At 45.4% G+C, this 26,684-nt stretch overlaps 1 protein-coding gene across 7 annotated transcripts in view; it reads left to right on the top strand.

The window, feature by feature from the left end:
• The window catches only part of VPS35L (VPS35 endosomal protein sorting factor like), a 101,613-nt gene that overhangs the window by 13,066 nt on the left and 61,863 nt on the right, over window positions 1-26,684 (top strand). For 5 of the 7 annotated variants that reach the window (XR_005785585.1, XM_040458912.1, XM_040458914.1 and 2 more), the window contains 7 exons: window positions 2,839-2,923; window positions 9,505-9,564; window positions 17,225-17,321; window positions 18,021-18,068; window positions 19,485-19,578; window positions 23,866-23,943; window positions 24,443-24,565. Coding sequence is in view for 6 of the 7 variants with exons in the window: in XM_040458912.1 (XP_040314846.1) it covers window positions 2,839-2,923; window positions 9,505-9,564; window positions 17,225-17,321; window positions 18,021-18,068; window positions 19,485-19,578; window positions 23,866-23,943; window positions 24,443-24,565 (585 nt within the window). In the remaining variant the exon portion in view is untranslated. Of the gene's footprint in view, window positions 1-2,838; window positions 2,924-6,530; window positions 6,672-9,504; window positions 9,565-17,224; window positions 17,322-18,020; window positions 18,069-19,484; window positions 19,579-23,865; window positions 23,944-24,442; window positions 24,566-26,684 lie in introns of those variants that run through there. The other 2 variants (XM_040458916.1, XM_040458915.1) reach the window with 2 other exon arrangements.

The following is a 26,684-nucleotide window of genomic DNA, read 5'->3' as shown; positions in this document are numbered from 1 at the left end:
GTGTGTGTGTGTGTGTGTGTGTGTGTGTGTGTGTGTGTGTGTGTGTGTGTATTTATATGCCTAATTCCTAACTGAATTCTAGAAACTGCTAGTGGCCTTGTAGAATGTTACTAATTGGAAACAAATGAAAAACACCATTTTAGTACTTTTCCAGCAGTGCTGATAAGTTCCATAGCAAGTATTTCAGGCAGAGTAATTTATCAGTCAGTTGTTCAGGAAATGTCTGCCTCGGTGGTTCTCTACCTCAGCTGCACGTCAGAATCGCTTGGGGGCTTCAAAAAGGTCCTGAGTCTGAGCTGCCCCCCAGACCAGCTTAATTAGAATCTCTGGGATTGGGACCCAGGTGCCATTATTTTTAAAAGCTCCCAGATGATTCCAAAGCTGAGAACATACAGGCTGTAGAATGCTTAGTTAGCAGAGTTAGCTGCTGCTTATGGATCTCATGCACCCAGTGCGTTTTGGGTTCCGCGGCAACGGTCACCTGGAGCCTTTGTCAAAAATGCCGATGACCTGGCACCTCAGCTGGAGGTTTTGACCAGTAGGTTTCACATGGATCAGGGACTCTGTATTTTTAACACCTTGGGCTGCCTCATTTTTATTTAGGAAACTGCACCAAAGCTTTAAAAAAAACTGGAATCTTCAAAATAGTGATTTAAAGGCGGGGGGCGGGGGGCTTCAATTTATGACATCATTATGACTTGAACTGTGGATTGAAGAAATTCTGCTTCCTGTTCCCTTGTGGAAAATGTCTGTTCTGTGATACCAGCCTGGGAGAGCACTCCACACACACAGATGTTGGGAAGTGCCAGCTGTGTTTAGTTTGAAATCTTCTGTTTGAATCGTGTCTTCTCACCTCACTGCTGGGCGCAACTCCTCTCTGAGGAGCCCTGGGTGGGAAATCTGGAGATATCACACCCGTAGGAACCAAAGGCTGTGTATCATAAACAGTCTCTAGGATTCAGAGTTGTTTGCTTTTTCCAAGCAAGCCCTGAAATCTCGCGGGGCTGTTGTTTAAGCTGGAGCTTTCCTGAAGGGCGGAAGACGAACAGCAAGCGAGGCCTCAGGAAGTGGATTTCTATGAACATCCAAATGCCACATTTGGTGTCAACACCATTGTTTTAACGCCTTACATTCCCCTCACCCTTCTGCCCTCCTGCCCCTCCCCCCCCCATAATACTTGGGCTGTAAGAGGTTGTTTTGCACATTAGACACTGTGTTTATTTTTAGGCTCAAATGCTGTGGAGAAACTTGGTGAATTTAACAATTTAGAAATTGGGTGAAACGCCAACCTGAAAACCCATGCCAGCCTACCTTTTGATAGGTTGCACATTATTTCCATTCTCTGCACGTCGGAAATGCATATTAAAGGACTCATTCAAATGTCAAGTGTCTTTTCTTTATAATGTTTCTTTATTTATTTTGAGAGAGAGATACAGCGCGAGCAAGAAAGGGGCAGAAAGAGAGGGAGACAGAGAATCTGAAGCAGGCTCCAGGCTCCAAACTGTCGGCACAGAGTCTGAGTTCACAAACTCATTAACTGCGAGATCATGATCTGAGTCAAAGTCAGACACTTAACCGACTGAGCCACCCAGGCACTTCAAATATCTTTTGTTTTTAAGTGATGTATTTGTATCTGAAGGTCAAGTGTTTAGTTGTTTGCATGGACTTGTGAATTGGAAAAGATTTCAGGGCATTACATTTAGTTCTTCAAAGAAGAAATAGTTGTGGGTTTTTGTTTTTTGAGAGAGAAAGAGAGAGGAAAGGACATAGAGGGAGGGAGAGAGAGAGAATCCTAAACAGACTCTACACTGCTGGCACTGAGCCCAATGCAGGTCCCGAACCCATAAACTGTGAGATCATGACCTGAGCCAAAGTCGGACACCTACCAACTGAGCCACCCAACTGTCCCAAGAAGAAATAGATATTTTGCTTTTGATCATAAAAGATGACTTAATCTGGGGTGCTTGGGGCCACGTTGTGTGGCTGCAGTCTTCCATTAAGAGTTCCGTATGTGTCGATGGCCCTCTGGTATGAGTGATATCGCACGGGGACTGAGCGATTCCCTGCAAAGCCGGAATGTTCCCCGTGTTGAGTATCACAGTTGCAGACAAACATGTGCTCTCTGAAGCTTGTCATCTTTGCTTTTAGAGGGAAGTTTGGAAGTGAGGATAAATCATAGATGTTACGGGGATAAAACGTACAGCACAGGGAATGTAGTCAGTGGTACTGTTTTATGGTGACAGATGGTGGCTACACTCGCAGTGAGCTTAGCACAATGTATTTATATAGTGTACACTTGAAACTAACGTACGTTGTGTGTCAACTGTACTTCAATTAAGGAAAAAAAATAGATGCTAGTTTTAGAAGCCCTGGAGATGTACTGATGGGAACATTTCATAGAAGAGAACGTTAACGAATCAAGACCATTGTGAAATAAACCACAGGAGGCTGTGCTGAAAAGCCGTTGGAACAAAGATGGAGTCATCTGTGAGGACACTGATGGGAGAGGTGTCCTTGACTTCTCTTGGTGACTTTGATGCTGGCCCTAGTTCGCTGTATGAGCAAAGATCCTTCTGGATGAGATTCCTCAGTCCTGTGGCTTTCTTGGAGGGAAGTGACGGTGTCTTTCCATAAGAGGCTCTGTAGAGAGCAGAGTCTGGCCTCCTTTGTCAAAAGGACAGTGGTTTTGTTTATCATTATATCTCCAGTGTCTAGCATGGGGCTTGGCACATGGTAAGCATCTGCACTTGTTTATAGAAATTAATTTTCCAGTCCTGGAGCATTCCAACCAAGTCAGACACGATGGAGTGAATTTCCTTTTCTCTTCTCTTTTTTTAGTGTTCAAAGCTGCTTTCGGACACAAGCGTTATTCAGTTCTACCCAAGCAAATTTGTCCTTATCACCGACATACTTGACACATTTGGTAAGTTCTAGTTCTGTTCATCTTAGATCTAGAAAAGACATCTATTTTGTTGGAAGGCTGGATGGTAGCAGTGCTTTAATTTCTTTTGAGGTTTAAGTAGTTGGGTAGACCATGAGGGAGACCAGACCACTCCCCACCTCTGCTCATTAACAAGGATGTTATTTTTGAAAGAATCTTAAATTTCATGTTTTCTAAACTTCTGATAGGCTGGAAGAGCAAGTGAGTGAAGCCAGGGGGAACTGGGAAGCACACTTCCTATCTGAACCAGCTCCTGTCTGTTGCCCTATTATGGCGTCTGGAACTCCCTTTGTCAGAACTGAGCATGGCTTCTCTGCCCAGCACTCCCAGTGGGTTTCTCTCCTGGGGAATATGGCAGCATCCTCTGTCCCATTGCCCAAGCTGGAGATCTGAGAGTCTTTTACCCTGTGCCCCATGTCTCATCCAATAAGAGGTTCTTCAGTATCCTGAGTCCCTCTTGAGTTCGTCCATTTTTATCTGTCTTCACTATGATCACCTTAGTCCAAGCCACAGTGCTCTCCTGCCCAAATGACTACTGCAGCTCTTGTGAGCTTTCCCGTAGCATCACGGCTGTCCCTCATCCCGTGCTCCCCACCTCAGGCAGAATGATCTAGACTGAAGAGAATAACCTGGAGCTCCTCTGGAGAAGTAGGAGGCCTTTGTGCTCCTCGGTGGTTGTCAGTGGCCAGGACATCAAACCATGCAGCTCTCAAGGCTATGTTTGATGTTCAGCAGTGAGGTGCCCCAGGAGAGCTAGCACATGGAATTGCCTTCTGAGAGCTGAACCCCTTGTGGACCAGAACAGAGACATTGGCTGTCTTACCAAGGAGGGACCCGTGGACTCCCAAGCAGCAAGTCTCATCTGTAACCCATAGAAAGATCTAATGTGTCAGAAAACAAAATATCAAGCAGAGATCCCCGTCGTCTTCACAGGAGACCGGGGACTACATGTATTGGCTGGAATAAATGATAGAGAATCTAACTCCTACTAGTTATTTATTATGTAGGGGTTTATTTATTATTGTCGTATGCTGAAAAGCCCAGGGGTGGTTTCTGGATTCAGGAACTCAAACAGTTGTGTTGGCATTTTCTAGTAATTTGCCTAGGATTCACTTCATTCTCACTTTGCAAGGTGGTATCAGTTCTTTTGCTAGTAGTCCCAGCATGAGGAAAGAGCTTCATCCCGTCATTCAACAAAAAGTTCCAGAATTCCATTTCCTTGGCCTGGTTCGTTCACAGGTTAGTTTCGGAGTCATTCATGGTATCTGCAGGATGAGGATGCAGATTATCCAGGGCACCGAAAAGCAGAAAGGTGATGCTGTTCGCAGAAGAAAGGGGAGTGGGAGCTAACTAGACTACAAGAAGAGATGGCCTGGTTGGGCAACGACCCGTCGGCCCAGGAGCTCTGCTGAGTACAAAGGATGTGTCAGTAATAAGAGACAAAAGTCCTCACCTTTGTGGGCTTATGTTCAGTGAAAGGGTATTTGCAAAAGAAGTAAACCCAATTATGTGTTACATGATGATCAGCTCTCTGGAGAAAACAAAACAAAAAAATAGAGCAAGGTGAGGGGAATTGAAGGAAGGTCGGTGAGGGGTGATGGAGACTGCAATTTTAAATAGGGTGGTCACAGGAGGCCCTGCTAGAAGTTGCTATTTGAGCAAGTGCTTGAAGGAGAGGAGAGATGAGCCACATTCTCTCTGGGTATGGAAGGGATTCGGCCATATTAGGCCAAGGGACCGCTGGTGCAAAGGCCTTGGGGTGGGAGTGTGACTGACAGGTTTGGAGAACGGAGAGGCCAGGGTGGCTGGGAATGGGGTGTACAGGGTGGTGGCATGGGAGCTGAATGGGTCAGAGATCATGGTGGGCCTTGTAGGTCATTGGAAGGGCTTGGGCTTTGACTCTGAGGAACCAGTGGGGGGTGTTAAGCAGAGAAGCAATGTGATGTGATTTGTTTGTTAATGCTTGTTAATTTTTAAGACAGAAGGGGGAGGGGCAGAGAGAGAGGGAGACAGAGGATCTGAAGCGGGCTCCATGCTGACAGCAGAGACCCCGACACCGGGCTCGAACTCCAGAGCCGTGAGACTCCTGACCTGAGCCGAAGTTGGACACTTAACCGACTGAGCCACCCAGACGCCCTGTGACGGGATTTGTTTTAGTGGCTGCTTGTTGAGACTAGACTGCAGGGCGGAGGTAGGGCCCGGAGCCTGGTTAGGAGGCCATTGTTGCACTTGAGGTATGAGGCCGAGGAGGCAGTGGGGATGGAGAGAATGAATGGATTTTCAGAATGGATGGGTGAGTTAGGCTCTCAGAAGAGATACCAAGTCATACAACTTTTGGGCCTTGCCTTGTCCTCTTACACAGCCTGCTTTTAGGAGCGAGGACTTCAGTCAGGGAGAGGGGTCGGTGGTTGTGTCTGGTTCTCACAGTGAGTTAACATGCTGGCCTCTGGTTTCCCTCACCTGCCTCTTGCAAGTTTCTTTTGCATGAGTCAGCATCCTGAGTGACACTAGCTCGGGGACACCAGTGGACCAGTTTCTAACCTACAAGCCTAGCTGGATGTGGACATTAACTTCGTGAAAATTTTGCACAACCATTTTGCCAGCCTCCAATGGTGGCACCCCAGTCTCCTGCCTTGGCAAGCTCAGGATACAGTGCAGGTGCCTGTCCTTGCCGCATCCCAGAAATTAGCTGGGCCGAGAGTTGATAATAGCAGTGATCAACCCTCAACAAATAATGTCCTTGGTCCTGACTCCATTCTGGGTGCTTTAGAGATAATAAATCACGACCTTGTCATCACAGCATGTGAGGCGGGTTCTGTAATTAACCCCATTTTACAGATGAGGGGCATGAGCCACAGCTTGCCAAAGGTCACAAGGGGAGTGAACGGCAGAGCTGGGACTGTGAGTTCTCTCTGCAGTCGAAGACCTGTTTTATTTCTCTTGTATGTGGCTTACAGGGGAGATTTTACTCTCTTTGAAAATTACAAATGGGTATACGTTTGACCCAGCAACCTCACCGCTGGGAATTCATCCCATTTATGATAGCAAAGCCCCGCAACAACCCAGGTGGCCATCGGTAGGGGACCAGTTAAATAAATGACAGTCCATCTGTACGCTGGAGCGTAGGAAACCCATAAGAAAGAGGGAGGGTGTGCTCCGTTTTCCGCTGTGGAGGGATCTCCAGGGTATATGTGTCATCACGAGAGAAAGTCAAGATGCAGAATGGGGTATGTTCTCTTTTGTGTAAGAAAGAAGGAGACGCTGGAAACCTTGTTGACATTGATTTGTATTTGCCTGAAGAAACGTTAGAAGGATGTCCAAGAAACTAAGTAAAGTGGGAGCCCTCAGAGGGTGGCGGGGGCAGTGAGGTTGGACAGGGATGGGCCAGAGACAACCTTCCCTCAGTACCTTCCACAACCTTATTTGAATTTTGAATCAGGGGAATGTTTTTTTCCTGTTAAAACCAAACATTCAGATGAGGTACCGACTTTCAACCCTATACTCCCTCCTCCGCTTCCGAACCGTGCTCCTAGTGGTGCCCTTGTCAGGATCTGTTACGGATGATATTCCTCAGGACTATGAGGCAGCCTGTGTCTGCAGGTGCTGAAGGAGACTCTGTTGTGCTGTGGGCACAACATAATGGACAGTTTTCGCCTTTTACAAAAGAGGTGGGAGATGGGAGTGCTGAGATCCACTTGGAAGCATCGTCCTAACACTGCTCCTTAGGGAGGTGCGTGACAGTATGGGGGCAGGTGCTCGGTCGTTGACCTGGACAGCTGTAGGTTGGAGCATCTTGCTGGGCAGGGATATGGGACACAGCCCTGAGCATCTGCAGCGAGAAAGCGTATGCTGGCCTTCCAGTGGGATTTCACTGGAGGCACCAAGCACGGAGCCGGGCGCTGGAGTCTATCTGCCCATGTCCCATGCCTGCGTCTCCTCTTCCAGAGTCATGTGTATCTGAGCCTTGTTTTTTTTCATCTGTAAAATGGCATAATAGACCCTGTCTCTGGGGGGGTTGGGGACAGAATTAAGAGAATGCATAGGAAGCATATAATGTTTTTCCTCTTCTAAGAACTTGCCTGGCAGGATCAGCGTAGACAACTTTGAACGGTAGTTGGTACAGAGTAAGTGCTCAGAAAACATTAGCAGCTCTCACTGTATTCATTTTAGTGTTACTGATTGAGAACATTGTGAGTCAAGAAGGGAGATCAATCTAGGATTGGGTATTATTTCTCAAGACAAAGGAAAAAAATAATTCACCAAACTCGCTTGGCCAAAAATGATTTAGTAGTTAAAAGGCCCCTTAGCATATGAATGTGAAACGTAACAATTACTTGTGGTTTCGGAGGGGTGGCAAGTTTTTTGTGAAGAAAGTAAAGGTGTTGTGTGCTCGTAAATCTGGTCCGTGCACCGTAGGAGGTGAGAAGTTATACAGCTGCCCAGCATGGCCTGCTGTGTGATGGCCCAGGGTAAAATTATATGAAGTCCTTAGTGCCGTGCTCTGTGGTCATCACAGCGGAGCCCGTCCTAGTGCCACGTATGGCTGCCACGGGAGCCCAGGGCCGCACATAAGGAAAGCACTTCCTGCCAGAAGGCAAAAGGCAGCTTTGAGAACTAGGGTTTATTCCCTAGGTTTCCGGGGACCTTCTCAGTTGAACTGACGGTACACACCAAAGATGGGGAACTTTAAAAACTTGCCCAATGTTCAAGCCCCACCTCAGACCTTTTTTTTTTTTCTTTTTTAAGGTTTATTTATCTTTGAGAGAGACACAGAGCATGAATGGGGGAGGTGCAGAGAGAGAGGGAGACCCAGAATCTGAAGCAGGCTCCAGGCTCTGAACTGTCAGCGTAGAACCCAACGTGGGGCTCGAACTTCATGAACCGGGAGATCATGACCTGATCCGAAGTCAGACCCTTAACTGACAGAGCCACCCAGGCGCCCTGAGAGACCATTTTTTATCAGAATCTCTGAGGACAGACACAGACATCAGCTTATTTTCAGACATGCCAGGTGGCTTGAATGTTTAGCCAAGGTTGGGGACCCCTGGTTTAGAGGGATGATGGAGGCTTGCCACTGTTTTTAGAGATTCCCATACGCAAGACAAGTTATAGCTCGTAGACTCGTGCTTGCTTAAATCCATAGTTTTTACACGTGGTGTATACAAGAATTTCCTAGCAAGGTTATTCAAGATTCATATTGCTAGTCTTCACCCCCGAAAATACTATTTTTCACTAGCTCTGAGGTGAGCCCCAGGAATGTGATTTTCAACAGGTGTCTTTATGTGATTATATCGTAAGTAGTCCACACTGGGAGAGCCACCTAGATGGCTCCTCTCCGTTTGGTTGGCTTCCTGCCCTTCATCTTAGCCTTGTGTCATTTCTTGGTGAAGTCATTGGATTTCATGTTCTTAGAACTTCCTGTCTCTTTTTCCGTGTATGGACAGGATGTGTGGTTCTTTGGTGCCCTGAACAACAGGGTTATGGGGGGGGGGGGTGTAAAAAAACAAACACATGAACTCAGGGAAATACTTTGAACATTAAAAGCGATTTGGGAGTCTCTGGGAAATGAATAGAAGTGTAATTTTTATCCCTTGGATATGGATAGCATTTTCCAAAATACACAGAATAAATAAAGCTTTTAGTGCTAGATTAGGGGGTGGCTTGTAGACTAAGTCTACCCTGCCCACTTGTTTTTGTGAGTAAAGTTTTATTATTATTGAAACACAACCACAGCTGTTGGCACATTGTCTGTGATCGCTTCTGAGCGACAACAGATTTGAATAGTCGCAGCGGACCTGTGACCCACATCACCTGAAATACATTCATTTATGCATCTAAGAAAAATGGAGCCTCGACAGTATGCCAGGCACTCATCTAGTCCTGGGGATATACCCATGAACAAAACAGACACAGATTTCTACTCTCGTAGCACTCGGTAGTTGAATGTCAAACGGGCAGATCACATAAATGAGTGAAGCAGGCAGTTGCTGAGAGGCACAGAGTGGTGGAGACTGGGGCAAACTGGGTAGTGTATACACCATTTGAAGGGGCAGCTGCTAATCTGTTTTAGCTCATTTTTATCCTATAGGGATGTGGGCCATTTTTGGTAGATCATTTGCGAAGAGGCAGGAAATCGGGTTTTTCATGTAAATGAAAGTTTTTACCTGTTGGCAACTAATTAAAAAATGTTAAAGCACTTTGTGTTGTGGGCCAAATGGAATGGATCCCTGGCTGCCCATCTGCAGCCTCTGCCTTAGAAATAAAACGTGGACTGTTGCCTATTTATCGAGTGAATGGAGGTGCCTAAGGTCCCTTTGGCCCTACATTTCCCTCTCTAAGGGGAGAAGGATTACTTTCCTGGATCTCAGAAAGTAAAAAGCTCCTCATTTTATTAAAAACAAAAAGAAATGGGGCTCAACGTTTGTCCCACTAGGTGGCAGCATATTATCACGAATTGAAGCGCTCTGGGCGATGCCATCTCTGTGCCCCTAATTAACAAATGTTTATTTCGTGTTTGCTCCTGAGGAGCACAATGCTAACCCCTTATGTCCTTCTCTCCCCAGGAAAGCTCGTGTACGAGCGCATCTTCTCCATGTGTGTGGATAACCGCAGCGTCTTACCAGGTGATGTTGAAGCTCTTCTGCCTCTGTCATTCTGCCCTGGAGTTGTGATTAGAAGGCTTACATCAAGTCAGGATTTATTGAACTCAGTATAAGATTTCTTTTGTGTTTGATGTGTTAAAAGTAGAAAAAACACTTCTACAGATTTCTGACCATCTCCGTTTCCTAAAAACATTAGAAGGTTTTCAAATGGCCCAACTAAGAATTTTGGGCAAGTAATTTGAATCTAGGAGACCAAAAAGGTATTACATCTAGATTTAAGTGAATTTGTTTTTTTTTTTTAGTGTTTATTTATTTTGAGAGAGAAAGAGTGTGCTAGCACATGCATGTCGAGTAGGAGCAGAGAGAGAGGAGAGGGAGAATCCCAAGCAGGCTCTGCGTTGTCAGCACAGAGTCGGAGGGCTTGATCCCATGAACTGTGAGACTACAACCTGAGCTGAAGTCAAGAGTTAGGCGCTAACCAACTGAGCCACCCAGCTGAACTTTTATAGCAACTTGAATTCCTTTGCTGCTTGGCATTTTTTCCTACATAATGTTCCCAAGAAGCAACTTGTAGAAACCAAGTTTATATATATTAAAGAACAATGACAAATAAATCAATAATTACAGATGCTTTGAATTTACAATTGGTGCTTAAGTGATGTTTGCGTTAAATTTATTGCCAATCCATTTTACATTCTCAGGAGGTTATAATGGGACAACTTGATTATGAACCTCTCTTATCACATAAATGTTTTTAGAGCTGCTGTAAGGAAACCTTCTCATCCATACAAATTAAGAAAACGAGCCTGCTCCAACTCTGCCTGGTCTCGGCCAGATGATGGCATTAGTGACAGCAGCCCATAATTGACCTGTTCACTTATCCTTTCTTTCATCCGTCTATGTTATCTGTTATTTTAAAATGATTTAATGCAGTTATTTCCCAGGAAGAAGAGACCTGTGGGGTTCTAAGAGTAATCTTGTGTCAGATGATCAAACCCACGGGGAAGAGCCAGGGACTTGCATGCGGCCCTGCCGCCAGCTAGTGGGAGCCTTGCTCTTATGCTGAATCTGCGTTGTCCAAGATGGTGGCCACGGGTCACATGGGGCACTTGAGACCTGGCCTGTCCAAACTGAGGCATGCCGTGTATATTAACAATACACTTGGGGGCGCCTGGATGGCTCAGTCTTGGTTAAGCAACTGACTCTGGATTTTGGCTCAGGTCATGATATCGCAGTTTGTGAGATCGAGCCCTGTGTCGGGCTCTGTGCAGACAGCTTGGAGCCTGCATGGGAATCACTCTGCTTCTCTTTCTCTAAAAATAAATAGCTAAGCATTAACAGAAAAATACACTGTATTTCAGAGACTTAATACAAACAAAAGACCAGGAAGTATCTCACTAATGATTTTTTTAAATTGATGACATGTTGAAATGACATTTTGGATGAATTGGGTTAAATGAAGTATTGTATTAAAATTTCACTTGTTTTGGGGCACCTGGGTGGCTCATTCGGTTAAGCGTCCGACTTCAGCTCAGGTCATATCTCATGGTTTGTGAGTTTGAGCCCCGCATCTGGCTCTTTGCTGACAGCTCAGAGCCTGGAGTCTGTTTCCAATTCTGTGTCTCCCTCTTTCTTTGCCCCTCCCCCTGCTCATGCGCTCTTGCTCTCTCTCTCTCTCTCTCTCTCTCTCAAAAATAAACATTAAAAAAAATTTTTTTTTTTAAATTTCACTTGTTTTATCTCTTGGAACATGGCTCACATGATATTTCCATTGCAAGGTGCCGTTTTAGACCCTCCCCTTCACCACATCACAGCTGTATGTTTTTATCCTCTTCCCATATTCTAGGGCGTCTCAAGATTGGGAGGTGGTGAGCCTGGAGAGGTAGGCAGGGGCCAGCCAGAGTGCAAAGGCCTTCTCTGTCAACTTTAAGGATTTGGGAAATGTGGGTGCACTTACTTAATTGATACTTGCTAACTTGTACACTATACCAGCAGCGACAGATGCACGCTTGTAGGCAGAATTAAACCCAAATAGACCTGTTCTTTGGCGACAGTAGTATTTTTTTTTTAAGACTTTATTTTATTTTTGGGGCGCCTGGGTGGCTCAGTCACTTAAGCGTCCGACTTCCGCTCAGGTCATGATCTCACCATTGGTGAGTTTGAGCCCCACATCAGGCTCTGTGCTGACAGCTCAGAGCCTGGCTCTTGCTTTGGTTTCTGTCTCCCTCCCTCTCTTCCTCTACCCCTGTCAAAAATGAACATTAAAAACAATTCTTTTTAAGATTTTATTTTTTTCCTAAAAAAACTGCTTCAAATGTTTATTTATTTTTGAGAGAGAGACTGAGTACGTGTAGGGGAGGGGCAGAGAGAGGGAGACACAGAATCTGAAGCAGGCTCCAGGCTCTGAGCTGTCAGCACAGACCGCAATACGGAGCTGGAACACAGGAACTGCAGGATCACGACCTGAGGCAAAGTGGGACGTTTCACCAACTGAGCCCCCAGGCACCCCTTAAGATTTTATTTTTAAGTAATCTCTCCACTCAATGTCGGGCTCAAACTCAGAACCCTGAGATGAAGAGTCACATGCTCTGCTGACTGAGCCAGCCAGGCGCCCCCACAATGGTATTTTTAAAAATAATTTTTGGTAGGGGGCACCGGGGTGGCTCAGTCGGTTAAGCGTCCCACTTTGGCTTAGGTCATGATCTCACAGTTTGTGAGTTCCAGCCCCGCATCGGGCTCTCTGCCCTCAGCACAGAGCCTGCTTTGGATCCTCTGTCTCCCTCTCTCTCTGCCCCTACCCCACTCGCACTCTTTCTCAAAAACAAGTATACAGTAAAAAAATAAAATAAAAAGAAAATGCTTTTTGGTACATGTTCTGGTACCCTGTATGGTACACCTAACCCTTTAAGAACATAGATGTTACTTGTCTAATCCCTAGAGGTATTTGAGTTTGCATCTACTACAGTAATTTTCCTTCTTCCCAATTTTCACTAGTATACAAATAACACTTTAGAGCCAATTCGTGAAAAGTTATTAACAACTTCCTCCCTCCCTAAACCATAGAAGTTCAAGATGAAAGGCTATTGTCCTATTCTTTTCCAGTCCTTGTCTAAATTTATTAATTAGCACTTACATCACTAAAAACTCTTCCTTCCTCAATACCTTTTTTTTTTTTTACCTTTAGCAATGCAAACGAGGTTTTTGCTTTCTGCAAGTAACTCCTTCATTTATTTATTTTTTCTTTCAGTTAAAATCTTCATCTGCATGTAGTGTTCTGTGGTTCCAAGAATCTGAAAGAGAAGGGCAAATCTCTCTCAAAAATGTCAGTGATCTTGGGGATGTCTTTTAACAATAATTATGCAGAAAGCTTTTCAAATCTACTGTGCAGAATTCTGCCCAAAGAGATTATGTGCAGAGAGAAATCTGGTGGCATGTGTACTCATTCTTTCCATTTGAATCAAGTTCTGACTGGTGAATTTCACTTTTGAGCCCTTCACCTTCCGGAATTTTAACTAAGGCGTACCTCTTAGGAGTTGAGGAGGATGCTGGTGTCCTTTGGGGTCATGGGAAGTATGTACTACTAGATGGGGTGGTTTTCCCCCCAACATTTCTTAATCCAGCACATTCACGGAGGGACCATCTACTCGAAGTGATAAAGGAACTCTATTTCCATCTTGGGAGAAATAACTTGGGTTTATCGCGTTGTGGTTCTCGTCAGCTGTGGGCATCCCCATCTTCGGTTTTTCCCCGAAGGCTGCATCTGGGTAAGCAGAGTCCTTAACTGACCTGGCCTTGGAGGCCGGTACCAAGATGACATCCCTATAAACACTGTTATGTAAAGAGACCTCTTGCTGCTAGGGTAGAGACTTGGCAAATTAAAGAGAACTAGACTCCTCCCTCCTCCTGAAATATCCACAGAAGTTCAGGGTTGAAGGAAGAAGCACCATAAAAGAAAAATAAGTGGGAACCAGAAGGGAGAGTCTCTGCTCTGTTACATTGAAGTCTCTGAATTGATTTCCAAATTCTGAATTCATTCTCCGTGTCTCAGCTCAAGTGCTAAAGTATAAATGGTGCCCCGTTAAGCTATTCCTCTGCTTAGACCTCCTTCATGGACTTTCCATTGCACCTTGAAAAACTCTGACTCCTGGGGCACCTGGGTGGCTCAGTTGGTTAAGTTGGTACGACTCTTGATTTCGGCTCAGGTCCTGATCTCACAGTTTCGTCTGCTTGAGCCCTGCATCAGGCTCTGCTCTGACAGTGCAGAACCTACTTGGGGTTCTGTCTCTCTCTCTCTCTCTCTCTCTCGCTCTCTCTTTCTCTCTCTCTCTCTCTCTCCCCCTCCCCCCCTTTCTCCGTCCCTCTTTCTCTTTCTCCTTCTCCCTCCCTCTCTCCTTCCCCCTCTCCCCTGGCTCATGCCGTCTCTCTCTCTAAAGTATTTTTTTTTTTCTCAACGTTTTTATTTATTTTTGGGACAGAGAGAGACAGAGCATGAACGGGGGAGGGGCAGAGAGAGAGGGAGACACAGAATCGGAAACAGGCTCCAGGCTCTGAGCCATCAGCCCAGAGCCCGACGCGGGGCTCGAACTCACGGACCGTGAGATCGTGACCTGGCTGAAGTCGGACGCTTAACCGACTGCGCCACCCAGGCGCCCCCGTCTCTCTCTCTAAATAGAGAAAGAAAGAAAAAAAAAAGAGGGGAAAAAAAAAAAACAAAAACCAAAACTGACTGCTCACCAAGGCTGTAACCAGTGTGACCTGGCTTGTAATGCCTGCTTCTCCTCTTCCTGCTCGCCACATTGGCTTGCTTTTTTCTTCTTTGACCTCCGAGACACCATATCTACCTCAGGGCCTTTGCCCTTGATGTTTCCTCTTTCTGGAATATATTCCATCCACATTTAAACATGGCTGGCTCCTTTTTATATAATTCGGGGCTCAGCTCAAATGCCACTCTGGCAGAACCTTCTCTGACCACCCTAATGAGTCTGCACCCCTAAGTCACTCTCTAATCTAATACTTAGTTTTATATCTTTCATGGTATTGACTATTACCTGATATGTTTGCTTGCTTGCTTATTTTTTTTTTCCCCATTATGTTTTTGCCGCCACTGGAACCTAAGTTTCATGAGGACAGGGTCTGTCTTGTGTATTGTTATCTCCTTAGAGGCTAGACTCCTGCTTTGAGTTGGTTCTTGAAACATTTGTGTTGAGCAAATGAAGTCTAGGAATGCAAGATCTACTTTGCTACAAGGTTTTATTTGTTTAGTAAGTAAGTCAACACTATACTTAGGGTGGGGCTTGGACTCAAGGTCAAGAGTCACATGCCCTGCTGACTGAGCCTGCCAGGGCCACACTTCACTATAGGATTTTAAAGTTCTGCATAACATAGTTTTTTCTTAATTTCTTTGTACTGGCATTTGCAGACGAATGTATAGCTTGCAGTCAATGTGGACATACAGGATAGCTTGCCTTTCTGTACCTCTGAGGTCTCCAGTGTCCAGCCCTGGGCTTCACCAGAGAAAGCTCTTGCCAGGGCTGGTAGGTAATGGCTTATGGTGAAGCTCTTTTCTGGATCTCCTTTCCCTCAACTGTAGAGTGAGGGGTTTTTATTAGTTGACTGCAGAGACTTATTTTTGTTTTGGGGTTTCAGGTCCCATGATTCAGTCGGTCATATGAAGGGAAATGAATCCCACCCCTCCTTTTTCCACAGAGCCTGATTGACAAATGAATTTAGGAATATCCCTTATCTTTTCCTGTCTGGATCTCTTGGAACTTGAAAAGTTACTTAAAGTGCACGGGTTCAGGGCAGGAAAGGGAAAATGGTAATTTCCCTTCCCTCTGGAAATGGCACTGAGAATAGTTCTTGAATGAATGAAGCATTCCATGATGTCCAAAAATAGATAAATACTTGAGATTGCAGTTTCAGAATATCTGCAGTTGTGAGTTGTGACTGTTCTCTGCTGGCGAAGTACCTAGAGGTTTATCTTTTTGCTGATTCTATCAGAATTTTGATCACCCTAATCGTGTGCCACTCAGTTGCAGAAAGCAGAATCAGGGACAGAAAGTGATTTTGTGCCCAGCGCATTAGGGCAGCAAGCTAGGGTTCGTTTGCTATATTCTAAAGTGATTAACTTCTCCCTTTTTGATTGAATCTTATTTATTTATGTATTTATTTAGTAAACTTTACACCACTCATGGGGGTCCAGCTCCCCACCTCCCAATCAAGGGTTACACGCTCTACCGACTGAGCCAGCCATGCGGCCCCCCTTTTGATTAAATATTAAAAGCATAAAGCATATCCAGCAGTGGGATAGGGATCTAATATGTGGAAATCATTTTGAAGAAATCATATATTTTAAGTTTATTTATTTTGAGAGAGAGAAGAGGGGAGGTGGGGAGAGGGAGAATCCCAAGTAGGTTCTGTGCTGTCAGCGCAGAGCCCGACATGGGACTCAAACTCATGAACCTTGAGATCATGATCTGAGCCAAAATCAGAAGTCAGATTTTCAACCAACTGAACCACCCAGGTGTCCCTAAAAGAAATAATTTCTGCCCCTAGAAGAAACCAGTGCCACACGATGAGTTTGTGGGACGGGCGGCGGGGCGGCGCCCCCGCCCCCGGCGGGCTGCCGCGGTGGGGGGGAGAGGTTGTTTTTTATTGTTTTCCTTGTTCCCTACTCTCTTCCATTCCTTACTAAGATGTATGTCAAGACTAGGCTTGGGTGCCAGTTCCAGAAAACTCAAAATAATAATAACAAGGTCAGGGCTGGTGGGGCAGCCAGCCTGGTGCCAAGGATCCTGACTTGTGTCCTGTCCCTCTCATGGCTCGAGGTCGTGATGCAGGTTGTGGCATCGCAGTGGCATTCCATCCAGCAGGACGGACAGAAGGAAAGAAGGAGTGGAGATGTTCCCTTCAAGACATTTCCTAGAAGTTGCACTACTGTTCCTATCCTGGGACCAGAAGCTGGTTGCGTGGCCATACCTAGCTGTGGGGATGGCTGTGTGCCCAGCAGGAAAGGGCCGGACCTCTTACTGAAGAGGAACAGCACAGATAATGGGGGAAACTGGCAGTTTTGCCGCAAGACGACTCAAGTCTTGGAGGGAGTATTGAGCTGTCAGTCTAACTGGCAGGTTTCTCACCTTGCCGCTTGGTGTACCTTCAGGTCTGGCCCAGGTGATACGCAGAGCACAAACTTGGATCACATGCCACATTACAGTTGTAGGCTTCTAAATCATCTGGAATTCCCAACCATATCGTCATAGTTACTGGCGGGTATACCAAGAATCTCTGGCTTGTGTTAGAGGCGGTGGCTAAGAATGTAGGCTGTGGAGCCAGACAGCCTGAGTCTGCAGCTCTCACATTTGCCTGCGGTGTGCCCTTACCATCTCTGGGCCTTGGTCTCCACATCTATCAAAGAGTAAAATGGAAGTATGTATCGTGGAGGGCTATTGGGGCGATGAGGTGACCTGATATGTGTAAAGCACTCTGAGCATCATTTAGAAAGTCTCGTGTGTAAGCTCTCACTGTCACGGATTGTGTATTAATAAGTGGAAGGAAAGACCCAGGAGAACTGGGTAGGGCATGCTTTCTGCTCCATTGTAACGTTCTCCTATCTCAGGACTCCTGCTGCTGTAACGGATCCGAAGAAACAGCAGGGCTGATGGGTATTGTTTTTGCATTCCAGATCACTTCTCTCCAGAGAATGTCAATGACACGGCCAAAGAAACATGCTTAAATTGGTTTTTCAAGATTGCTTCCATCAGGGAACTCATTCCGAGATTGTATCCTTTTCTTTTTTGTCTGATGGTTTTAAAGATAGGCTGAAAGAGTTGCACCACTAATAGAAGCCATGTGATGGGGCGCCCTGAAATTCCTGTGGAAAATTTGGTCCCGTTACGGTTACCAGCCTGAAAATCCAGGGCCAGCCACATCGTCGAAACCTTTGGACTCCTCTCTCCCCAAATGGTGTTCTGTTTTCTTACTTTGAATATGATGCCATGTTCCAGGCTTTTGTTTCCTAGAGGAACATTCCCACATTAATTCTCTCAATTAAAGTGTTTCATCTTTATGTGTTTTCCCTGGTTTCAAAAACTTGAAAGGAACAGGGTCAGGGTTCCCTGCACAAATGCAAGTTTTGAAGAACAGAATTCACCTTATACACAAACGAATCTTGGTTAGCTAAAGTCCACTCTTTCCCCATAAAGCCTGGATTGGAAATGCTCAAAAGGCAGCTTAAACTTCAGCACGCCACCGTGAATCAGCCTGTAACATTTTCCAAAATTTATTTTAAATAAGTATGAAACTTTGAAAACCAAGTAGGGAAGCCACAAGCCGTTAGCTTAGTTCTCTGGACTGGTGAGAGCCATTGTGCCTCCCTGTCCTGAAGTCCTGCCTCTGTTCTGTTCATGAGTAGTCCAGTCTTTTTGCCATAGGGAACAGGCCATCTGGAAAATGTCTTCCTTAATGGAATGTTTTCGTAGTTATGTGGAAGCATCCATCCTGAAATGTAACAAGTTCCTCTCCAAAACGTAAGGCTCTTCTGATATGTCTAGAATCATAACATTTCCAAGAAATCTCATACTTACACTAATGGCGATATGATAGCTATCATTCGCCGAGTCCTTAGCATGTAGCTAATTAGCATGTAATAGATCTAGTGCTAAGCACCTTCTGTGCATTTTCCCATCTCATCTAAATGGAAACTTGTTGAGGTAGAGCATTTTATTTATTTATGCATACTTTTAAAAATTTATTTTTGAGAGAGCGTGTGTGTGAGAGCACAACATGGGGGAGGGGCAGAGAGAAGGGAACAGAGGTTCCCAAGCGGGCTCTGTGTGGACAGCAGCAGGGGCCCGATGTGGGTCTGGAACTCATGAACGTGAGACCATGACCTGAGCCGAAGTCGGATGCTAAATGGACCGAGCCACGTGGGTGCCCCAAAGAGAGCATTTTTGTTGCTGTTTTATGGAAGAGAAGACTCCAGCCAGGAGAAGTTGGCTGAGTACCTCATGGAAGAATCCTGACTCTGTGTGGTGTTGGCAAGTTATTTAGCATCTCTGGCCCTCCATCTCTGCGAACAAGTCTGTAAGAAGAGGTCTAGGGGGGTTTGTTGAGAGCATGACTGGCCCACAGCGGGCTCATGCTCAGCTCAGTATTTGCTAGCGCTGCAGACGACAGTGATGAAGCTGATGTCAGAAGCAAAAGTCTTTGCCCCTGAGCTGCATGTTGCTCTGGGTTACCTAAGGCGTTGTTTGATGCAGATAATAAACTTCCTGAAGCCAGAGGCTGACTGTTGGTGCTCAGTAGTGATGTAGTTTGAGTTTGGAATATGTACCAAAGGTGTTTCTTTTGGATCTAAGGGCACCTGGGTTTAGTTGTTGGGGATAACCTTGGTGCTAAAGAAATAGTTGTTTTGCCTCACCGTTCAGGGAGGATGATGCCCAAGGCAGAGGGAAGTGCCATGTCGCAGGAGAAAGAAGTAAATCACAGTTCACAGTGATGGGGGATCATTGATGGCAGCCTGAGGTGCCAGGAGCTGGGTGCCAGGACGGAGTGGGGCACAGAATAGGAAGTCCGTGCCAGAGGAATAATAGCTATGGCGAGAATGTCAAGAAGGTCAAGGAGTAGCCAGTGGATGGAAAATAACTGGGGGACAAAACCTGTTAAATTAATAAAATAAATGTGACCTCAAACAGGCAAAAGGGTAAAGGTTAGACTCCAGCACTGAGCAAATGGTAAAGACTTTAGCAGTGAGTGAATTGTGTCAAGAGAGAGAGACTATTGTTAGGTTGCCTTGGAAAATGCAAGGTTTGGCCTTGGTTTGTCTATGAAATTGGATTGTTTCCCCCCCTACGTTTAGGAAGCATATGTACCTTTATCTGTGTTTTAAAAGATACAGAGTTTTCCCAAGGGGTATAATGCTGCCCTCTTTTTGTTTCTAACAGGGGGATTTCAGAATGTCTGCCCCGACTGACGTGTATGATCCGAGGGATTGGAGACCCGCTGGTGTCTGTGTACGCGAGGGCCTATCTGTGCCGGGTAGGCCGCGCCGGGTCACTGGGCGCTCACACGGGCTGCTCACACGCTCACGTAGGCTTCTCCTTCCCCGGCATCTCACGAGCCACCACAAGAAGGACTTCGTTAGCTGCTAAATTTAGAACACGGCTCTTCCACAGAAAGCACAGCTGTAGGATTTCTCTCAAAAATTAATTTTAAAGTAGATCCACTTAATAACTCTAATTAGGGGGCGTTTAAGGTTATCTTCTTACAAATGAACTGGTTTTCAGAATTAATTATTTCTCCCGTTTTTGCCGGGAAGGAGGCTCCCAAGGCATTTCGGCTGATAGGTAGGTTGCTTTTCATTGAATTGAAGTCTGCTTTCCTTTTGTCTTGGATTGGATTGTGTTATTGGTTTCTCCCTTCCTACATTAAAGAGTTGGTGCAGGGTGAGAGTGGTGGGGGCAGCCCGGCAGGGTGAGGTGCTGATAAGTGTCAGCAGCCACGGAAGGCTACAGGCTACGAGAGCCTCTTCTTGGAGCTGCTCTGATGGAGGAGGTGGTCCCGACTGTAAATCACTTAACTTTTTCCTCTCTTAAATTAAAAAAAAAAAAATTTTTTTTAATGTTTGTTTATTTTTGAGAGACAGGACACACGTGGGGCAAGGGCAGAGAGAGAGGAAGACACAGAATCCAAAGCAGGCTCCAGGCTTTGTGCTGTCAGCACAGAACCCGATGCAGGGCTCGAACTCACAAACCAGGAGATCATGACCTGGGCTAAAGTCGGACGCTTTACCAACTGCGCCATCCAGGCACGCTAGCCTTTTTCTCTCTTAAAGCACCATGAAGCTTCTACTTGAAACTCTTTTCCTTTAGAAAAGTGCAACCCATGGAGAGTTTACAGTTATTTTTCGTCAGCTCCTAGGGAGGCTGAGCTGCTGTCAGCTTGCCCAGGGAGTCCTTGTTAGTCCCATCAGCATTATTTGCCTTGAAAGAGAGCTTATTGCCCCTGTTTTCTAGGGTCCTCATGAACTGCAGACTTCCTGGAGGACAAAGCTATGGGGCCTCCCCCAGCTCTTGCTGGTGATCATTCATATTTAAAAAAAAAAATTTTTTTTATGTTTATTCATTTTTGAAACAGAGCACAAGCAGGGGTGGGGCAGAGAGAGAGGGGGACACAGAATCTGCAGCAGGCTCCAGGCTCTGAGCTGTCAGCACAGAGCCCGATGTGAGGCTTGAACTCATGAACTGCAAGATCATGACCTGAGCCAAAGTCAGATGCTCAACCAACTGAGCCACCCAGGTGCCCCAATCATTCATGTTTTTAAATCAGAATGGCGAGAACCAGTAGTCTTGGACCGACTTCCTTTCCAGAACATCTAGCAAATGGCAGAAGCCCTGTGGTCTCAAGTGTCACAAAGAAATCAAACAGTCAATGCCCTTGGAATAAATAGCAAACATCATTATGAAGGACACTTTTTATAGGTCTGCTCCCTAATACCTAAGAAGGAAAGAAAACACTTTTCATTTAAGGGCAGCATACTCCCCGTTGGTAACAGAGGCTAAAGCGTTGATGCATTGCCATCTACTTGAAACTTGGGTTGGAATTTTTCCTACAGGAGTATCAGGTATGTTTCCTAGAGCTTCAGCTTTGGAATGTATTGAAGCTTGAATACTCCTTCTGAGTCAGGGTTTGTTGAGGGTCTATCGTGTGCAGAACACTGTTGGGTCCTGTGGGGGAAATGCCGGCTTATTGTCATTTGCATATCTGCACTCCACTGCCTTTCCCTTTTTGAACACAGCACATTATTCAGACTTCCCTTGACATCTGTTGAATAATAGAGTAATAAAGATCTAGTCACTGTGCTTATTAATGAAGATGATTCTGGTCGTTAAAGAGAAATCAAAAAGGTGGAACTACGCATTCTTTGCAAATCCATTCAGTTGTAAAGCTTGAAGTTTAAAGTTGCAAGGTTAGGGAAGAGATATATCTCTTTCTGGCATTTACAACGGCAGATGCAACTTTAAAACTTAGTGACAGTGAAGAGAGACTGCAGACCTAACCCGGGAAGACTGGTGACAGAATGCAGTTGATCTGTTGAAATGATGTTTGTTAACCCAGGTTTTGCATCAGTTGCCCACGTTGGGTAGTTACTAAGTCTTTTGACATAAAAGGGACAGCCTGTGCATCCCTAAGGATTCTTGCAGTCTCAAGCGGCAAAAACCCAGTTCATTCTATTTTAAGCAAAAAGGAGGGTTTGTTGGCTCATGTGTCTGAAGGATCTCGGGGCAGTGCAGGCATGGCTAGTTCCAAGGGCCTTCAGCGTGTCATCGAGAACTGTCCTCTCCTTCATCACTCAGCTCTGCCTTCATCTGGGTTGACTTCATTCTGTGCCTTACTCAGCAGCTCCAGGCTTGCATCCTCCCAGTGGAAAGAGAATGCCTTTTCCTCAGAAGTGTGGGCCAGAGCCTCATGGCTGACTCTCAGTGGACCATCTTGGGTCACTTGTCCCTCAGTAGACCAGTCGTTGTGGCCATGGGATGAGATCTGCCACCTGAGTAAGCCTGGATCTTGTGCCTACCCCAGGAACTCAGGGTAGGATGGGTCCAGCTTCTCCTCAAACCTAATGCTGTAAGAGGGAGGTTTGCTTCCCCAAAGATAAATCCAATTTGCTGATGCCAGAAATAGGGAATGCATGCCAGGCAGGCGGAAACAGCAGGTGGAAATCATGAGCTACTACCCTTGCTACTCTGGGTAGAAATCTTTTAGACCCAAGCAGATTTCCAAGCTGCTCATTTGTCTTGATGGAAAGAGAAACAAAACACAGAAAAGCAGTGAGTGGGTAGGGCGTGGGCGGAGCTCAAAGCTGTTTATTAAAGGAAAGTATGATTAACTCCTCTGCTAAGTCACGGCCCCTTCAGCTCATTGCTGTTGCTTGTTCACTGGGCCTTCCGTAACTGTTGCCTAACAGATAATTACTGCCTTTTCTACGGTATGATTAAGTGGAAGGGAAGACAGTAGAACACAGTAGAACTGGATCTGATATTTGTTAGTATTTTTTTTTTATCTGCTGCTTGTCCTTGAAAACCTCAACAGCCACGGAGCTGCCCTTGGAAGTCAGCGCCCCATAGATCGCGCATGATTCTTCTCAAAGGGACTCTTCATTGTCTCTAAAAAATATCATTATTGTTCATCTTCGTGACCTTGAGTAGGGGGAGGTGAGTGGGCGGAAATCTGTCCCCGTTTGAGGAAACCGGGTCCCAGAAAAGCACCTTCTCGTACAAAGTTGTTTTGTGCTTAAGTAGCAATTGGAATTGAGATGTATCCGAGCAGCTCAGTTCAAGAAACATTACGATGCTTTTGTTTTATTTTTTTTTATTTTTTAAAGATTTATTTATTTTTAAGAGACAGAGAGAGACAGAGTGAGTGGGGGTGGGGCAGAGAGAGAGGGAGACAGAGAATCAGAAGCAGGCTCCAGGCTCTGAGCTGTCAGCACAGAGTCCGATGCGGGGCTTGAACCCACCAACTGTGAGATCATGACCTGTGCTGAAGTCGGACGACCAACTGATTGAGCCACCCAGGCGCCCCACTATGCTTTTGTTTTAAACCCATGAACTCCCCTCCGTAGCTCATACCTTCACTTTTCCATCCAATCCCAGGGCTCTGGCTGCCTTCTCTATGATTAGCAAAAATTTTCAGCTGGAATGTTCCACTCTTTTTTAAACAACGAATGCAGGAGCCAATGGGTTATAGCATTATTCCACCACATGCTGGTCTTATATAAAATTGCTTAAAATACGTTGAAAAAAGCTTGTCTGCTTCCATGACTGCCCAGCAAAGAATGAATCTGTAGGTTTTCACAATGCACCGGTGAAATCCCAGCTGACTCTCTTATACCAAAGTCTTTTTTGCTTCATCTAGTAAGTGCGGCCACATGTGTGTTTCTTTTTTTTTTTTTTCTTTTGAGAGGAAGAGAATATTGTATACACAATCCTGAGGGTACTTTCTTCCTTTGCACTGTATTGATTTGTTCTCTTGGTCATCTGTTCAGAAATACATTCATTACCTCTGGGAAATTGCAAAGATGATTACTACAAATCTTGCCTCTTTTTCATTAAAAATAGCTTCTGTGGTTTTTCTTATAAAAGCATGCATGCTTATTGAATAAGAAAACAGATAAGCAAAAAGAAGAAAAATTAACTTTCTGGACTCAGTGCCTACATTTATTCCTGTGTCTATTTTTAATTTACAAAAATGGGATCCCACCGTATATATTATTTGCAACCTGTTCGTCCAGAGTCAAGGTAGTTTTCTTTTGGTTGGCCACAGGTGGGGATGGAGGTGGCTCCACATCTGAAAGAAAGCCTGAATAAGAACTTCTTTGACTTCCTCCTCACATTCAAACAGGTAAGAGAACACTGTCGGAACAGCTAATTGATATAACAGTTATTTGATCACGAATTCACAAAACCCAGTTGGATTTCCAAGTTGAGAATTGCCTTAAAGCTCTTTAAATGTGTAAACCCCACAAAATTGTACTCACGTTTGTTACAGATAATTAAAATGTGTTGATTGTACTGAGGAAGCGGGGAGAATTAATATGCATGTGTTAACAGGAAACGTCTCTAGTTGATCAGCCTTTCTTCCTCACATCTGCTGGGTCCATTTTTGTCAGGTTACTTCTCTGCACGGCGCGCGTTCCCAAAACAGCTCAGCTTGGCGACATGGGAAACTTTCTGTGTGTTTTTTCTAGTTTAAAAAAAAACAACAACAAAAAACCTGAGAAACCAGGCTATTTCTCTTGAGGCCACCCGAATGCTTACAAGTATGCACAGTCTGTGAGTTACTTGCTCTTCGTTGATTATTATTCCCCTCGTTTTCTGAGTGTTTATTTGGTCTCCTATAGATTCATGGCGATACAGTCCAGAACCAGCTGGTGGTCCAGGGAGTGGAGCTCCCATCCTACCTGCCCTTGTACTCACCTGCCATGGATTGGATCTTCCAGTGCATCTCCTACCATGCCCCCGAGGTAACTGCCAGGTGGCTTCAGTGTGAAGTTCACACAGGAGGAATGCTGGGGCTCCCCTCCCTTCCATTGTGTTGTCACAACCTCTACACCATGGTGCTCGGGGATGTAAACAGGGCCCGTTGATAATGGCCACAGCAACCCCAGTGCTAGCCAGCCATCTCAAAGGGTAGGGCTCACCATGGTGGCTGGTTCTGTGCTCAGCACTTTTCCTTGGTTGTCTCATCTAACAACTCTGGGAGGGAGGCTCACAGAGGCCAAATACCTCTGAAAGGTCACGTGCCTCAGGTCATGGTGACTGGACACCAACCCGTAGAATGTGGCTACGGGGCCAGTGGGTTTCATTGCTTCTTCACTAAACTTCATGCCCCCCTTTCGTGTTTATAGTAATCTAAGAAGTTGGTAGAACGGGTAACAGTTGCCCCGTTTTACAGAGGGAAAGTGAAACTCAGGTAATTGCATTTATAAGATTTTTTTCCTGTTCCTTCTTTTTTTTGGTCTAATCGAAGTAGCGTTAGGAATTCAAGTACAATCAGAATACTAGCAGAAATATTCTTTTTCTTACCCGAGACTGAGAAGTAGAACACCAGTTCTACTTGGCCTGGTAACTGTGGTAGATGAAGCTACTTCAGCAGATGGTTCAGAATTTAGTCTGTGGGGAGAAGGAAGAAGGGGTCTTGCTACTAAACACGGATACGTAGTGGAGAGCAAAATTCAAGTATACCTCCCTTTTCCTGGAAGCTGCAAATACCTTGACAGCCATAAAGAAAGAGATAAAAGAATATGACTTTGACTAAACAATCCCTCTTAAAGAATATTGCAGAGTGGGGGTGCCTGGGTGGCACATTCAGTTAATAAGCATCCCACTTCGGCTCAGGTCATGATCGCACAGTTTGTGGGTTCAAGCCCACATCAGGCTCTGTGCTGACAGCTCAGCTGGAGCCTGCTTCAGATTCTAGGTCTCCCTCTCTCTCTGCCCATCCCCTGCTCATGCTCTGTTTTTCTCTCTAAAAAAATAAATAAAAACATTACAAAAAGGGGGAGGTTATCATGTAGGGGAGCCTGGGTGGTGGCTTGGTCTCTTGGTTTCGGCTGAAGTCATGATTTCACGGTTTCGTGGATTCGAGCATGGAGCCTGCTTGGGATTCTCTCTCTCCCTCTCTCTCTGCCCCTCCCCTGCTGGCACTCTATCTCTTTCTCTCTCTCTCTCTCTCAAAATAATCAGTTTTTTAAAAATGGGCTTAAAGTTTCAATTAAGCAAGATGAATAAGCTCTAGAGATCTGTACAACACTGTACCTGTAGTTAACGATACTGTATCACACACTTAAAAAATGTGTTAAGAGGTAGATGTCACGTTAATGCTCTTACAACGGTAAAATTAAATGTAAGGGGTGCTTGTGTGGCTCAGTCGGTTAAGCTTCTGACTCTTGATTTCGGCTCAGGTCACGATCTCATGGTTTTCTGGGTTCAAGCCCTGCGTTAGGCTCCGTGCTGAACTTGGAATCTGCTTGGGATATTCTCTCTCTCTCTCTCTCTCTCTCTTTCTGTCTCTCTCTCTCTGTCTCTCCACCCCTCCTTTGCCCCTCCCCCACTCATACTGTCTCTGTCTCTCTCAAACGGTAAACTTAAAAAAAAGAATAGCATGTAGAAATAATTGGACAAGTGCGTAAAGACACAGGCATGCACACGTACGTCCAGGTGAATGGGTTCCTGCTGGCACAGCATTGGAAGCTGTCATCACAAGGGATTGGTTAGATTTGGGGATCCATGTAGGTTCAATGGGATGTTGCAGGGCCTATTTAAAACGATGGAAGACCATGATGAAGATCTGTACATAATGATGTAAGGGTGTTCGCAATAACCGGTGTGTTCAACAAGGAGGCTACGTGCCTTGCTGTGTGTATTCTAAGTGGTAGCATGGCCCGGTGTTCACGTTGGGCCCTGGAGTCGGGGTGCCTGGGTCTTAATCTCAGCTCCATTGCTTCCAGCTATCGGGACAGAACAGTCAAGTCACTTGTCCCTACCTAACCGCTCTGAGTCTTTTTTTTTTCATCTTTGAAACGGAAGCGTTAATTCCTGTTTTTTGGGTTTTTTTGCACAAATTGAATAGGACAATCGATT

The sequence above is a fragment of the Herpailurus yagouaroundi genome, unplaced genomic scaffold (assembly GCF_014898765.1).
Source record: "Herpailurus yagouaroundi ecotype Mexico unplaced genomic scaffold, PumYag 222, whole genome shotgun sequence".
In the NCBI taxonomy this organism is placed as follows: Eukaryota; Metazoa; Chordata; class Mammalia; order Carnivora; family Felidae; genus Herpailurus; species Herpailurus yagouaroundi.
This window is presented reverse-complemented; position numbering and strand designations above follow the sequence as displayed.